This window comes from Sarcophilus harrisii, chromosome 1 (assembly GCF_902635505.1).
Source record: "Sarcophilus harrisii chromosome 1, mSarHar1.11, whole genome shotgun sequence".
In the NCBI taxonomy this organism is placed as follows: domain Eukaryota; kingdom Metazoa; phylum Chordata; class Mammalia; order Dasyuromorphia; family Dasyuridae; genus Sarcophilus; species Sarcophilus harrisii.
Window position 1 is genome coordinate 278,623,028 of NC_045426.1, and position 17,254 is coordinate 278,640,281.

Consider the following 17,254-nt stretch of genomic DNA (forward strand, 5'->3'; position numbering starts at 1 on the left):
ATTAATGCTTTGTAATATAGTTTGAGATCTAGTATAGCTAGACCATCTTCATTTGTATTTTTTTCATTGATTCTTTTGATATCCTTGAGCTTTTTCTTATTCTTCTAGATGAATTTTGTTGTTATTTTTTCAGCTCTATAATTTTTTCATAAATTTTTTTGATAGTTTCATTGGTATGTCAGGTAGAATTGTCATTTTTATTATATTGGCTTATTTTTCCAATTGTTTAGATCTGATTTTATTTATGTGAAAAGTGTTTTATAGTTATGTTCATATAGTTCCTGGGTTTGTCTTGGCAGGTAATCTTCCAAGTATTTTATATTGACTACAACTATTTTATTTTAATTCTTTTAAAAATTTTTTTCAATAGTATTTTATTTTTCTAAATATATATGAAGATAGTTTTTAACATTCATTTTTGTAAGACTTTGTGTTCCAATTTTTTCTTCTTCTCTTCTTCCTTTAACTTCTTTTTTCCCAAGATCCCTCCCCAAACCATCTTATATAAGTTAAATTTGTGCAATTCTTTTAAATATATTTTCCATCTGTGCAAGAAAAATTAGAACAAAAGGAAAAAACAAACCAACAAAAGGATGGCATTTTCCATCCCAAGTATATTGGAATTGCCTTAAATCATTTTATCATTGAAAAGAGCCAAGTTCATCAAAGTTAATCTTGTTGTTACTGTGTATACTGTTTTCTTGGTTCTGCTCACTTCACTCAGCATCAGTTTATGTAAATCTTTCCAGGCTTTTCTAAAACCAGCCTGCTCATCATTTTTTTTTTTTTTAATAGAACAGTAATATTACATTACATTCACAGACTTATTCAGCTATTCTCCAATTGATGAGTATTCATTCAATCTCCAGTTCTTTGCCACTACAAAAAGGGCTGCTATACAAACATTTTTCACATGTGTATAGCTATTTTAAATGGAATTTCTCTTTCTATCTTTTCTTCTTGATCTTTGTTGGTAATATATAGAAATGCTAATGATTTATAAGGTTTTATTTTGTATCTTGAAACTTTGCTACAGCTGTTAATAATTTCAACTTTTTAGTTGATTCTTTAGGATTTTTCTAAGTATAACATATCATCTGCAAAGAGTGATAATTTTGTTTCTTTGTTCCTTATTCTAATTCTTTTCATTTCTTTTTCTTTTATTGCTATAGGTAACATTTTTGAGATGGCTTTTAGATATCAAACAGTACAATCTCATATCTAAGTGTAATTCTTTATATATGAAAGGCCTGTTTTTTTTTTTTTTTAAGTAGCATTTTAAAATTTGTGGCAGAGACCTTTTCCTCTAAAAGAGGAACTAGAGAGGTCCCATATGGTCTGTTCATGAACACTTTAGCTACAGTTACATAGTGATAGGCTCTCTGTCTGGTTGGAGAAGATAAAGAAATTCACTTGGTTGACAATTTAAAGGTTAATACAACAAAAAAACAGGCCAATTAGCAGGGGGCAACTTATATAAAACTTATATATACAATGTACTTGGTTGGAGGTTTAAGATTGAGAGTTTGAAGGGAGTCACTGAGTCTACTCTCTTCATATTTTGCAGATTTAAAATTGTGGCCCAGAAAAGTTAGTGAAGCTACATAAAAAGACAGAGATGACCAGAAATGAGATCCTTCTAGATCTTCACCTTGTGAAATATGTAAGGTTTATAAAGAGCCACAAATAAACAAATGACTTGCAGGCTTGAAATTGAATTGCCAGATTTAAGAGAGCCCATCTCTAACACACTGAACAAAAACTGAATCTTCTGTAAACATTACAAATTCGAGAGATTGTATACCCTCCAGATCTCAAAAGCTACTATGACTGCTAGTATCTGCCTTTCAGTCAACAAGCATTCATTTATTTTTGTATTTTTATTTTCATTAATATTTTATTATTCTAATTACATGTAAAGATAGTTTTCAATATTCATTTTTGTATTTGAGTTCCAAATTTTTTTCTGTTCCTCCTTTTCCTCCTCTCTCCTCAAGATAACAAGCAATCTGATATGTTACACATATACAATTATTTTAAACAGATAATATAATATATGATATGATATGTCATATCATATCATATCATATTATTATCAACAAGTATTAAGTTCCTACCATGTGCTAGGCACTGGAATTGTGTATCCATCTATAAAATTATATCTAAGATTAATGTTAAAATTTGATTGGCCAAGAAATGGTACTTAGTTCTACCCTATTTCTAAGTAAAGTTTGTACTGGGACAGATTAAAATAATGGATGAGGCTTTTCTCAGCATAAACCTTAAAAACACAGAAGTAGAGGTTTTATATATATGCTTCCTCCTTTTTCTTCTTTCTATCATGTATTTATAAATAGTGCTAGATGTCACATGAAACATAGAACATTGGAGTCAGGAAGACTTGTTATAATTCAGCCTTAGACACTTAACAACTGTGTGGCCCTTGGCTAGTCACTTAATTTCTGTCTGCCTCAATTTCTTCATCTGTAAAATGGGCATAGTAATAATAGCCTCTACCTTCTAGTGAGGATTGCAAATCTTGAAATGCTATAGAAATGCTAGCTACAATAATAAATATTATTTATTATTTTATTTTTTATGTTATTGTTTATTATTGTTACTAACATTTTATGGCAATTATTTTATTATTACGTTTTATATGGTATTTTACATATAGACTTAAAAAAAAAAAAACTTTCTCATATATTACCTCATTTGATCTCCACAACAGCCCTGTGGGTTTGAGTAAGACAGTTATTTATTATGACCCTCATTTTATAAATGAGGGCACCGAGGCACTTGCCTGGGGTCACACAGTTCATTTATTATCACAGCAGAGAATAGAATCCAGTTATTTTGACTCCACAGACTTTATAATAGATATTGTTGTTTCATACTAGCCAAGTATGGAGTCAGAAACCTCGGTTCAAATCTAGCCTCCCACATCAATTAGTATTGTGACTTTACACAAGTTCCTTGCCCCTGGTTTCCTCATCCACTTCTCAGGGTTTTTGGGAGGATCAAACGAAATAATAAGCACATTCCAAACTGTTTCAAAGCACTATGTAAGTGGTATTTTTATTATATTGTTATGATTATCATTAATTGTGCACTTCATACCAAGTTGGGTCACTTCTTATTTTAAGAAAATATTTTGTAGTTCAAAAGAGAAAGTATGTTTACTAGCCCCAGGGCCCAAAAGACCTGGTTTCAGGTCCTGCCTCAGGCGTTCTTAGCTGTGTGTGACCTTCTAAGGCAAGTCTCTCAATCTCTCAATTTGTTGGGGATTTGTTAAGACTTTAAATTCCAGAGAAGATACAAACCTGCTTTTGCAGAAGGAATTTTCTCATTGGGGAGTTCCTTGCACCAGTGATTTTGCTCATGTAATCCCTAGTCCCAAACCTGTACGGCATTTTGATGTGTACATGAACAGAAGTTTGTAAGAAGTCCTAGGCCTATAGACTATGAACAATGAATGAGCTGACGGATAGCCAGGAGTGTCCTGGCAGGGAGGTAGAGAGGCTCTTTGGATTCCTATTCTATCATTCCTTCTACCCCCAGTTTCATTATGTCAGGGCTGCTGGGCAGCACTTTTTCTGTCTCATGATGTCGAGCCTCCAAAACTTTCTGAGAGTTGCAGAAGATTAGATGAAGTTTAGAATACTCTTCTCTTAACTCCCCTTCCCTTGAAAAGGACCCTAATTATGCCAAATCAACTCTAAAACCCATGTTTTCATCATTGCCAGGCCTGAAAAGGGGTGAGACTGTGCCCAAGAGTTTCTGGCTATACTTGTATATGGTTGTCGATTTATTTCACAAGTTCCCGATGTTGTGCTACCTGTGGGATTTCTAAAGCAGAGTGGAGTAGGTAATTCTATTCAAATGCAAACATAATAGAACAGTGTTGCTTGTCTTGAAATTGTGTTCGTCTTTATGTGGGTTTTTGTAAGGTAATTTACCAAGCTAGATCTTGGGGCCAGGACCTACTGCAAAATTGGGCTGGGTGGGGGTGAAGCATGGGTATTTTCCCCTGTATGTGCTTTGCATAAAGTTTTTGAGTACACCTTTCTGAATGGTTCCTTTTATACTTTATATCCTTAATACTTTTGACTCTCTTCTGACAGACACAAAACAGTTTTTCAGAGTCACAGATAAGGGATGGATAGTGAGTGTTCATGAATTTTTCATCTTTTGACAAATGTGCTAACAGGGTCAAACAACATCAGTTTAGGAACACTTTTAAATATAAGAAGTGTATTATCAGCTTTGTAGTTTAGTTTAAATTACCTTTTCCCTTTGATCCTCACTAAGAGGGTGATTACCCAAGAGCCCCAAAAGGCCATAGAATTTAATGAGTTTATTCATTCAGGCTAGTCACTGGCCTGCATTTTCATCATGCTTAGTAAAGCCCATTGAGGGTGTGTGTGTGTGTGTGTGTGTGTGTGTGTGTGTGTGTGTAAATTAAATCCAAATTATTGTTGATTTAGAATTCTAATTAATACATGAGGTAAGAGTTTGTGACTGATATTCCAACTTTCCCACTGGCTGAAGTAGCAGCTTCCTGTAAGGGCTCAATTTCACTCTTTTATTTGGACAATGAAGGAGAGCTGTCCATGGGCATTTCAAAGCACAGATGATGGATAATTTATCAGGGAAAAAGCCCTTTTGCTCCAGGGACCAGAACTGGAGAGGAAATTATAATAATAGCCAGCAGTCCCAGGAAAGTGATTTCTGTGGTAGGTGGAGGTGGGATAGGAGGGTATGTGTGGGGAATTTCATGTGAGCATGGGGTAGAATCTTACAGTTGAAGGGGACCTAAGACACCATCTATTTTAACCCCCTTGTTCTGCAAAATGAGAATAAGGAGTACTTTTTCCAGGGTTATCCAGCAAATTAGTGACTAAGTCAGCAGTAAAATCTAGGGCTTCTAACCCATTCCAGTATTCGTGTCAGACCAGAAAATCCACTTTCGTGTGCTATATTCTTCAAAAATGGTTTAGAAACAATTCCCATAATTTCTAAAGATATATTACCCGAAGAGTTTATAATTGCTTATGGACTTAATCAGTTACTTCCTCCATTTGTCCTGAGACTACTAATTGTTTGCTGCCTCTTTTAAGACTTCTTTAAGGAAGCAAGAATTCATAACCATATTCCCAAGCCCAAGAGAGAGCCCATGTTTAGAAAGTAGGTAGAAATTTCATGTTCTTCTATATCCCTTGTGACTCTAAGAGAATTTGACTCTTCTATCCTCAAGTAAATCTCTTATGTGATCCTCACTAAAAGTTACTACCACTCTTATTTTTTTAATCCCACTGGTAAAAAAGACTCAAAGTCTGTATCCCCTCTTTCAGAGCAAAGGAGCTCCCCAGAAGAGGACCACTTTCTTTTACTGCCAAAATTTCTATTGAACCTGAGATTCTTGCAAGAGAACCTAAGATAAACTCCAAGAATCTGGAGAGAACCCCCTTTTTCCCTATTGTTCAGGAAATTGAAGGGAAAACCCCTTTATTCCTTTCCTAATAGCTCCCATGAAGAGGCAGGGTGATTTCCCCATTCCCAGTTCGACATTGAACAAATCAACAAGATCTTGGTGGAGAAAAGGAGAGATCACATTTGTATTTCACTTGGAGAGGTCATCACAATTATTTTATACACCTATACCTATGGGCAAGCCCTTATTACTCCAGCCTTCTCCCACCCTCCCATATGATGCTCCTAAGCATCCAGAAAAAAAAATGTAAATAATTTTGTCAAGTATCTACTGGCTCATTTTGGGAAAAGTCAGGAAGAAAGTTAAGTTCTTTCTTCTTCATATTTTTTTCATCCTAAGTAGTACTTGCCTGTTTTCATGACTTGGGAAATGATATGTCTTGTGTAATCATTGGTGAGTTAAACTCTATTTGCTGACAGTGAAACATTCAAAACAAATGGTTCTCTCTTTTCTCCCATCTGTCTCTTTCTATATCTGTCTCTATCTCTCTCCTTGTCTCTCTGTTTCTCTGTCTCTCTGTCTCTGTCTATGTGTTTCTCTCCCACTCACCTTCCTTGTTGATTCTACTCATTTCTCTCATAAGTGTATATGTTGCAGATTCCTTTACATGGGTGCGTTTTCTGATATGATCAAAGCAACATTGAGATTGAAAACTGTGGTCTGAATAGAATTAAGAAACTGCCCCTTGATACCGACACTGACTGTCTATATGTATTTTTTGTTGTAGTGCCTTACGGCGTGGGAGTCAATTATACCGCTGCTACAAGAGAAGCAAGAGGCCAAATAAGCTCTTTCCAACAGAGATCCTTCTGTCTGCACCAGTGTACAAGGTCCCTCACCAGAAAGTCTACTTGCTACATACTAATTGGCAAAACACCACATGGCAGGTGGCATTTGGAAACCAACCCATTGAAACATTTGTGACTTTTTTCTTTTTTTCCCTCCTCAGTCCTTGATCCCATTCTTGTTTCATATTAATATTTCCTCCCATTCCATATTCCTTATCTACTTCCTGGTGGGACCCAGAGTGCCTGGTGGATTCTATATGGATTTTATCATCTCTTATTAAAAGAAGCATACTTCCATGTTTTGAAGGGACTTACTCAGTGGAATACTGAGATTTCAGAGGAAGGGCAAAGTGCTACCAACCTTACATTTATGTAATAAAAGAGAATCTGGCTGCTGCTTTGTGATCCAGGAAGAGAGGCCAGAATGGGAGGAAGACCTTAGCTCCCGTACACTCCTTCCACATGTGGAATGGAATTTTCTGTGGATCTTGACTTTTCTTAGATAAAAAAGGTGGTGTTTTTGTTCTACCTAAAGTGCGTGATGCAAGCATGGCCTCTAGCTGTGAATGTGGCATGCTGTCTGCTCGTGATGAGTAGTATCATGTATGTTGTTCTTTTTTGGTGATATGAAGTCCATTTAAATCAGCTGAATTATGTATATACACACGTGTATACTGAGAGGGTCAGCAAGGAGATTAGATTTATACCATAGCCTTATAAAATTGTTAATTGAACCTTTTTTTGGCATGTTTTTGGCATTAGAATCAGTGATTTGAAATTGAGTATCAAAAGAAGAAGGTACCGTTGATGCTCTCTGACATTTTTTGTACATCCTTTTCCTTTTTTTTTTCTAATTAAATGGAGTACTGCTGGTGAATAATGGATGCCCAGTGCCCCAAAGCCTGAAATATTCAAAGTGCTTTTAGGCTGAGGAACACATCATGTTCCTCCTATGTCTGCTTTGTGAAACTTGCCTTTATCACAGCTTAAGAACTAGTTTAATATTTTCTACTATGTAAATCAAATGTCAATGCAGCTTTTGAAAGGTTTCTTGTCTGAGACAGATCTTGTTTTCTTAGTCGGTCTAAATTTGTAAAAAACAAAAACAAAAAAAACAAAACCGTGCAGGTGCTCTCTAAGAAGCATTTGACCTCCAACCTTCCTTCTTGGTAAGGAAAGGCGCTATTCTTGAGGTCATGTGCTCAAAATGGAACCTCTTTTTTTTTTTTTTAAGCTAGTTAAGTTAGCCTTTAGATAACTTCAATAGCAACCAGTCCTAAGTATTCGTTCCAAGATTAGCTTTAAAAAACAACAAAACAAAAATGAGAAATTCCCTTTCTTAAGAAAAATATTTCCTTTGTCCAGACTTGTATATCATTGCAAACCATTTTCTTTTCTTCCCTTATTCCTCTAATGAATGTGTATTTTTTTTTCATCCGTGACTTTGTCCTTATAAAATTCAAGATAGGCTTCAAGTTAGAATTTTCAGGAGCTAGTTGCTCTAAAATATCACTTTGTAAACAGAAATTAACATTTAAAGTACTGGTCAACATTTACCAGATAACATTTAAAGCAGTTAATTTAGGTTCAAAACCACTCCAGAATGGTTGTCTGCTGTGTTTGTGTATCAGATGAGCTTAAAATTGATGTTGTTGGTTCATCAGTTAAACTACTTGTTATGTTTGGTCCTATTTTGATGTGTCTAGTCCTTATTTTCCTTAAGAAATCATGAGAGAATTTTTTTTTCCAGCTGCATCTTTGTCTCTCTTTGGTACTGCCTACCCTGATAGATCCCCATTAACATAGTGCTTAAATCCTTTGATGTGAATTTTTACTTTGGTACATAGAGTTCTAAACAATATTTCTAAGTGAATGGCACCATGAATGGCAATTCAACATATCATTCATTCTACCTCTAAAAACCCATCTTTTTGAAGCCGGGATTTTGTTGTCTATCTGGGTCCTAGTTTGTTAGAATTGATGTATATTTCATATTGATACTTGACTCACCTTCTTTGATAGAAGTGAGAATATGTTAGATTGACTCAGTAAAAGAAAAAAAAATCAATTTTGGAAAAAGCTTTTCTCAGTGGAAGAAGTGCTCTTTAAAAATTTAGTTCTGTTACTTCCTGGGAGGAAGGGACATTGGAAAAAGAGCTGCAATAAGAACCAGTATCTAACCTCCTGCTATCTTGCCAAAGCGTGACAGTGCCCCTGTATGATGTAATAATGATGCGGGGGAAGGAGTGATCAGTGCAGGGAGGCTTCCTCAAAGTTAGTTGGCCCTGGACAGGACAGAGGGAAAAACTGTCTTTCCCAAGGTCCTTTTTTTCCCTCATTTAATTTAATGTGATAACTCTTCTCTGAAGGGATGGGACTCCAGATTTTTTTTCAGTTTGTTTTGTTCACTTTATAATGCACAAAAAATGTAGCATTTATACATCAGAGTTTATCAGTTTCAGAATGCCTAGAGAGAGGCAAGCTTTGCCCTAAAACCACTAAGGGTGTGCACCAATGGGACCATCACCAGGTATTGTGGAATAGATTTATTCAGAGAAGAGTCTGTGTCTCTTTGATTTGGAAAGCAGTTTTTAGTGGTAAAAATGAGGAAGAAAGGTCTAGAGGATAGATAACCAGCTCCTCTTGTGCCAACTGCCTCTTCTTTCATCTGACATCTCAAGGATCAGCAATACCTAACACTGTCCTTTACCTCTTCTAACCCCCAACCCCAACCATAGCTGTGCACCAAGATGTTGAATTTTTGGTCAATACAGGGAATGTTTTCATTTGAGATGTGTGAATTAGTACTTATGTGCCAAAGAGGCTAATGTTCAAATTGCCTTCGAATGAGGGTTATCACTACTCTTCCCCCAAAGTCCCAAGCCTAATATGGCAATATCTCTTTTGTTGTTCTTTACCCTCAAAACACATTCATATTCTCATTCATTCTCTCTCTCTCTCTCTCTCTCTCTCTCTCTCTCAGAATATCCTTCTCTAACTAGAATAGCCATGCAGTGGAACAGAAAAGCTTAAGGACAATGGGTCTTCTGACTTGAGTTCCTACTTTTTCCATATCTACTTAAAAAAAATTAATCCCTGGTGACAAAATTTACAAAGTAAATTTTAGGTAAAATTTACTACTTTAAGGAAATAGCTTATAAACAATTTTTTTCCACTGGCTATCTTAATGCTTGTCTTGGTATAATGTAACCATACTAATCTGTATTTTTACCTTCCTAGCATTGTATTAGAAATGAGGAAGTCATTCTTTTTCTGGAGCTAGAAAGATGTGGAGATGGGGGAAGGGGGAATACCATGAATGCCCACATTTGCCATTGGTTTCTCAAAAAAAAAAAAAAAAGGCATTGTTATTGTTAATTAGATTACTCACAAGGCTCTTCAAGATGCTACTATGGCCAAAGTCAACCCTCAGGTTTTTGGGGTTTGTTATTTTTTTTTTGAGTCAACAATAGAAAAACCAGCATATCTTTAAGGGGACCATTTTTATTACATGTAAAAGAGGTTTCTTTTAGTGTGAAGTCATTGTATATCCCAGATTTTCTAGACATTTTTGAAGTGGAGGCCATGTTCTGACCTGTCATCAGCCTCTTTTCTATTTCCCTTTCAGAAAGGAAAGAACAGCAAATAAACCTTGGATATTGAGCCTGAATGAGGCTGTCTTTTATCATGGAGTGGCAGGAACTGGAGGAGGCGTGGCAAGGTTCTGTGTACCTGGTCATAGGTGAAATTTCTAGCTCAGGTAGTCAAATGGAATAATTGCTCAACCTGAATAACACCCCAGACTTGAATTGCCTGGTATTTCTACTTAGAACTTGAGCTCAGAAACCACAGATAAATGATAATCGTTCTCATCGGAAGTTTATGGGCCCTCTGCTGGAGTTGGTGAATGCCATGGGTGTGTTCTCAGTGGTAGAAAACTCAAAGGTAGGGAGGGCCATTGTTGAGCAATGTGTAATTCCTTTCTATAGCTGTGGAAGGCTCTTCGTATTCATTTGCCAGAGGAGGAAAGGATGGAATTTGTCCCAAATCTAACTAGAAACTACAGAGCTACCTGATGAGGTCCCTTCACTTGAATGCTGACTTTCCCTTTTCTGCTTATAAATTGGCTGGCATGCCAGCCCAATGATCCATCTTCTCATGCCATCTATATTGACTGTCCCTGGCAACCAGGCGATCTTCTTAGCTATCTGCTCTGAAGCTACTTTGCCATGTCCATGTTTCTTATGGGGGAAAACTGCTCCACATTTTTGAATTTGCTTTCTCACAATGTATCAGTTTATATCATTCATCTTTTCTCACATGTTTCTCCTGATTCTCAGAATTGGCAGGAGATTTTACCAATGAACTTTTTAGGAACAAAAGTCTCTTTTGTTTAAATATATGGCTAGACAGTGACATATTATATAACATCGTTTCTTCTGTCCCCACAACTGGTCACCTTGTGAAGGGAATAGAGTATCACCTGACATTCCACCAAACCTCTCAAGAAAACAGGTTTTGATTTAAAAAAAAAAAAAAATTCCTGGTGAGATTGCAAAATCTACAGTCTCAGGATATTTGTTGTGTCATACATAGGGAGGCAGCATGTACATTTCAACAACTTTTAATCCTGTATGTTAGAAATACATTTTTGGCACAAACTCAAACCCCATTCAGTTGGGCTGATAAAACTAATCCAGATCATGACCACTGCTAGGAAAAAGTCAATAAATCAGTGTTTTGGTCAACACTAAGTAAAATATCAGATTATTTGTATAGTATAGATGCAAATTATAAATGTATCTTATAATGATGATCAAACATCATGAAATCAGCTAGTTCAAGTTGTTGAAGTTGTTGGTTTTTAATGGTGCAAATTACTAAATACTAACTGTACTTTTTTGAAGCTGTTATCTATCCAGACACTGATGCTTCTAGCAGTGTTTTTTAAATGGTGATTATAAAGTTCCAGTTGTCTTCTGTTTGCATAAATGATACAATATGGCCAGTTGCACCCTTTATAAGAAACAAATTAACCTGGATCAACGAAAACAAAGGGGCATAATGGGAACTATCTTTTTTAAAAAGATATTTTTTAAAATGTTAAATGTTGCTTTTGCCAAATATGTTTTTATTATTACCATGGAGGAGGGAAGTGAAGCCAGGGACCATAAAAGCATTAATACAAATTTAATGTATTTTAGATATTTTTTAAATTATAAGAAATATGGGATCAATTAATGGCAAATCATACTGCATGTTAGTCTTTTCAAGTCTATTTGATAGGAAGAAATTCCCAAGTTATAACAGTATTAAGGATATGCCCTAATGCCATAAAGGGATTTTTTAAAAATATCATGGACACCTAACAACAAAATTTTAGATTTAAATCCAATAATTTCAATGCCAAAAACATGAAATGCTGTCTTGGCTTGATTATTGAATGCTTATTTCCCCTCTCATTGTTAGCAAAAAATTGTCTTGTTAAAACTGTGGGTGAAGGTTACTGCATATACATTTGTGCATAGCTGCCATTTGACTTCCACTGGCTGAATCTGTGAACCAATGCTGCTACCACCTGGTATATAATTTCCCTTTTGGTGTAGCCAATGAAGTAAGAGTAGGTCAGAATACTTGACCTTAATATCCTCTTAAGCGATTTTCTTTTTTGCTTTTACTAAACAGGGGTCAGTAACATCTTCTGTTGCTTTGACCAAGCTTTCTGAGTAACTTCTACCAACATTCAAAACAGCTGTAAGGGGATAAGTGCAGGGGGGAAAAAAAACACCATTCCATTCTTTCCTGTCTACTTCAAAATGATGGGTAAAAAGAAGAATGTTGGGGATGGGGAGAGGAATGACAGACAATATGATAAACTGTGGCCCACATGGCTGTGATACCAGCTAGACATTCCTTATTATACAAACCAGCATCTCTAAACAGTGTTGTTTTGGGGCAACATGGAAGCAGCCTAATATTCAAGTGATTTTGGTCATGTCAAAGAGACACTGTCCATTGTACTTCCTGTCGGTTTAGTAAATGCATTGGGAAGATATATACTATAATATATTTTCTTGAAATAAGTTTCTGCCAGCAAACTTTTGGATCTAGATTTTAATTGTTTCAATAGAGAGATAAAAATTTGATTTAGCTTGTATCACTGACCAGCTGTTCAGACTGTGTACTGTATTGCTTATTTCTGACTTTTAGGGGAAAAAAAATTTTTAAAAACTCACTCACATCAAAAGAATAGGGAAATTCCACCCTGAAAAGTTGTGGGATTTTTGTTTGTTTGTTTGTTTGTTTTTCCTCTCTATCCCTGCTACCAATAAACCAAAACAAAAGCTGTGAAAACTTGTGAGTTTGGGAGAGCATGTGTATAGATTATCTGTGAGCATGATTCAAACAATGGAGTGGTTTGTTTGCTCTAGATATCACACTTTAAACAGGGTGCCCCCCTTTTCTTTGTTATCAACACCATGCGTATAAAGTTGTTTTGTTTACTTTCCAATGCTGGCACTAATGTGTTGGTTCACTTTTTTTTTTTTTTAAATACATCTGTGTATAGTTCTTGTTTATTGTTTACTATGAGATTAGTATTATACTTTGAGGTTAAAAAAAAATCATTTGTATTGCCTGATGAACTATTAGCGTGTAAATTTTTTTAAGTTTCTTTACCTCAGTTAATTTAAAGGAATGGACCAATAAACATATAAAAATGCTCTTGTTAGCTTGAATATTTTGTTTTGTGCTCCTTATAAGAACAGAAAGATGGGTACATTCTTTTGGTTTCTTTCTTTAAAAATAAATCAGTTAGCTACATGTGTTCACTTTCACCTCCCTCATGCTTGCCTCTCCACACTTCCCCTCTCCCTCCCCCAAAAAATCATACACAAAGAAAAAGCTGTGGTTCTTTTCATCTTCTCCATTGCCTTTCTTTACCTCCTTACCCTCCCTTCACTTACTTAACTCTTCTGCTAGATATGAATAATTTACAAGAGAAAAACTCTAAAGACCTGAACTCTTAAGTCCCAGTGTGCCTGTTTCTTGCTATTTGACAGTGGAGAAATCACTTAACCACAATGCATCAATTTTCTTACATGTAAAATGAAGCACTTAACTTTTCTCACCGAGTTGTTTTGAGGATCAAACAAAAATGTATTTGAAAATGATTTGTTATTATAAAGTTATTATCTACACAAGTATTTAGTTCCTACTCTGACAATTTGATATATCAATATCTAGGTCCTGAAGATATTAAAAATATATAATTATAATGATAGTAAGCATTTATGTGATATTTTAAGATATTTTATGGGCTTTTGAAAAACTTCTCATTTTATCCTCAGAACAAACTCTAGGAAGGATGATCATTTCTTATCCCCATTTTACAGACGAGAAACTGAGGTAAAGGTTAAATGATTGGCCCAGGTTCTCAGAGATATAAAGTGTCCAATGTCAGATTTGACCATAGGTCTTCCTCATTATAGATAGGCCCATTAGAATTCTGTCCACTGTGCCTTCTGATTGCCTGTATTTTTCTACCTTTAAATAATAATACAAAGCATTATAGTCTGCTGAGAGTGTTTTCTTTTATTTCAATACCTAACTACAATGATATTTCCAAGAAAGGAGGGTACTCGGAAGAGGAAAAATATATGTATATGTATATTTAAACTGAAATTTCACTATGGAAATAGATTAGAGGAACACAATTTAAATTAATTGGCACCATTCATTAATGGTGAATTCAATTTTAAGAACAAAATGCAATAAAAGCCAGGTTGATATCATCCTACATGTAAAAGGTGTTTGACATTCTTCCCACTCACCCCCCCACCCCCAATTTTCTCCCAGAAAGTGTAATAAGGTTAGAAAGTGCACATTTAGGGGTTGGTTACAGAACAAAATTTCCTGTATATTGGGTTTGTGGACCTTATGATGGGAAGTGAAAGCAAAAGAAATTCATGAGATAGCACCAAAGTATCATCCTTACTTGCAATTTAGGGGAGAGGAAGAATGTCAAAATTGAAGTCAGATAACTAGATTCAGGGTTCACCTTCCCCACTTAGACTGAGACAAGCCACGTAACCTCTCAGAGATTGTTTCCTCTTATCAGCTGGAGAGTACTTGCATTATCTTCCTTTCAGGATATGATGAAGCTTTATGAACTCAGGAGTGCCATGTAAGTGTGGTGGTGTTATTGCACTGAAAATATTGGTATATGATTTCAAATATCATTGCAAGTCCTTTAAGGGGATTATTGTATGGTTCTGGTTCAAGCAGAAGACTTTGTCTTAATTCTCATCAGAATGTTTGAGCCAAGAGACACCTAAGTAACTTTATAGATGAAGAAATTGAGGTTCACAAAAGCAGAAGGATTTGTGCAAACTCGCCCCCTCACCCTAGTTCACACTAGACTCCTGATTTTCTTACTCTTGGTACAATGTTTCTTCTATTACATTGCATAGGAGATTTTTCTCCTGTTTCCCAAATAACACAGTCACCTTGGAATTCCTAGATGTAGCATTTATTAGGAGGAAGCCTTTGTTGAGAGCCTCAGTCCCTACATAGTTCTAGTTTTGCAACCTTTTTCCTTTCTGTGCTATAGCTGAAAGGAAGATAAGAGACAGGGACTGGACTTATGATTCCATTGGCAAAGAATTCCCAAATGAGGAAAGTCCCTCTCAGTTCAAATAAGAACCTTCTCTACAATATATGGTTTCAGTAGTTTAGAGCAATGATGACTGTCGAACTCAAATAGAAGTAGAGGTCACTAAATTATTCATAAGCATCCTTGTGAGCTATAGAGCGACAATTTTAAAATGTAACATCGATATTTTATTTTTAATATCCACTAGTTATATTTTAATTAGTATACATTAGAGACAGATTTCAGTCTAGGTCTTGTCAGAGGACTGTTATCTGTTCATTATACCATACTACCTCACAACTATAACATTACTTTGTTTTTTGTCAATATATTACTTCTTGTTTAATCTTCCTGAGACTTTAGAGACCATTAAGTTTAGCCTCTTTTTTTTTTTTTCAGGCAATTGAGGAAACTAGTTAAAAGTTAAGGGATTTGTCTAAATTCACCCAGATGGTAAAAAGTAGAATCTAGATTCAAATCAAGATTCTCTGAGAGGAATGGTCAAGAATGTATGTGTGAATGGAGAGAGGAGACAAATAAAAAGAATATTGTAAAGGTAAAATTTACAATATTTGACAATTGGGTATGGGGAGGTGAAGGAAAGGGCAGAACTGATGACAATTTTGAGGTGGTTAACATTAGTGTCTGAAAATATGACTGGACCTTCAACAAAAATAGGCAAGTATGGAAATGGGACAGATGAAAGGGACAAGAAAACAGTTTCTATTTTTGACATGTTGAGTTTGACTTGTTTATGGAACAACTCAAAAGTAGAGATGATCAATAAACAATGTTATTGTGGGTAGGAGAGCATAGTGCTAGATAAATAAGTTCTGGAGTCATCTCCATAGAAGTGTTCTGAACCCATGGGAGTGATGAAATCTTCAAGATACACCATGTTGACTGATTCAATCTATATAACAGTGCTTGCTATCTTGGGGAGGGTGGAGGTAAGAGAAGGAGGGAGGAAGATAAATTCAGAACACAAAGTTTTACAAAAATGAATGTTGAAAACTATCTTAACATGCATTTGGAAAAATAAAATACTATTTAAAAAATCATGTGTTGAAAGAAAAGAGAAGAGGTACAGAATAGAGTCTTGGGCTGAATTATGGTGCTATTTGAAATGTAGTTTCTTTTCCAACTTCTTCCTTTGGAATCTTGTTAGTAATATATAGAAAATAAGATTTTAAAAATAAGAATTTTTCCTGACTTTTTCTAAGGAATGAGGAAAGATGGGGGTGGAAAAAAAGAAATGAAGTAGAATAGAAGAAATATTCTTTATGCTACACCATTATATTACACTATAACAAAAGAGATCTAAAGGGAGAAGTAGTACAAGGTGGATTCATAAAATTGTAGTGTTAAAGCTGGGAGGGACCTTAGGAATCCATTTAGTCCAAATCTCTCATTTGTAGATGATGGATGTAAGGTTTACAGAGGAAAGAGGCCTTGCCTGAGGACACAGAGTTCACAAGTAACAGCACCATAATTCAAAACCAGGTCTTCTGACTCCAAATATAAGACTGGTTTATATCTTGACTCTTGAGATTTGACCCTAGGCAAGTCATGTAAACTCTTAAGAAGTTATATCCAGAGCTATCTCCAGACTGTCCTGATCTATATCTGACCCCTGCACCCAGATGGCTCTGGAGGAGAAAATGAGGCAGGTTATCTTCTTCCCTGATTTCATGGTCTTCTTTGAGAACAAAGGACAAACAACAAATTGTGGGGGTTAGTGTTAACTATGATACTAATCTTTACACAATCTATCCTATAGGGTAGTTGTGAAGAAAAGACTTTTGAAAAGTCTTGTGCTAAAGAAAGAACACTAGGAAATGAATGTAAACTGCTTGCATTTTTGTTCTTCTTCCCAGGTTATTTATATCTTCTAAATCCAATTCTTGAGCAACAAGAAAACTGTTCGGCTCTGCACACATATATTGTATCCAAGATCTACTTTAATCTATTTAACATGTATAGGACTGCTTGCCATGTTGGGGAGAGAGTGGAGGGAGGGAGGGGAAAAATCGGAACAGAAGTGAGTGCAAGGGATAATGTTGTAAAAAATTACCCTGGCATGGGTTCTGTCAATAAAAAGTTATTTAATAAAAAAAAAATAAATTAATTAAAAAAATAAATAATGAAAAAAAAAAGAAAGAAAAGTCTTGTGCTATATAAAAAGATTATATAGTGAATGTCTCACAGTGCTGAAAGATGTAATGTCTCTCAAAACATTTCTACTGGTATGGTCCTGAATCTTCCTATCATCAGAATGAAGATTCCAGGCTCTATTGTATGTGATTTTCATCCATGTAG

At 35.4% G+C, this 17,254-nt stretch overlaps 1 protein-coding gene across 3 annotated transcripts in view; it reads left to right on the forward strand.

Moving 5' to 3' along the window:
* SNX30 (sorting nexin family member 30) overlaps nucleotides 1-17,254 on the forward strand; it is a 184,878-nt gene that overhangs the window by 155,856 nt on the left and 11,768 nt on the right. The window contains exons 9-10 of one of the 3 annotated variants that reach the window (XR_004230322.1): nucleotides 3,747-3,868; nucleotides 6,222-6,276. The exons of 1 other annotated variant lie outside the window; for it this stretch is intronic. Coding sequence is in view for 1 of the 2 variants with exons in the window: in XM_012542727.3 (XP_012398181.1) it covers nucleotides 6,222-6,281 (60 nt within the window). In the remaining variant the exon portion in view is untranslated. Of the gene's footprint in view, nucleotides 1-3,746; nucleotides 3,869-6,221; nucleotides 13,005-17,254 lie in introns of those variants that run through there. One more of the 3 variants, XM_012542727.3, reaches the window with a different exon arrangement.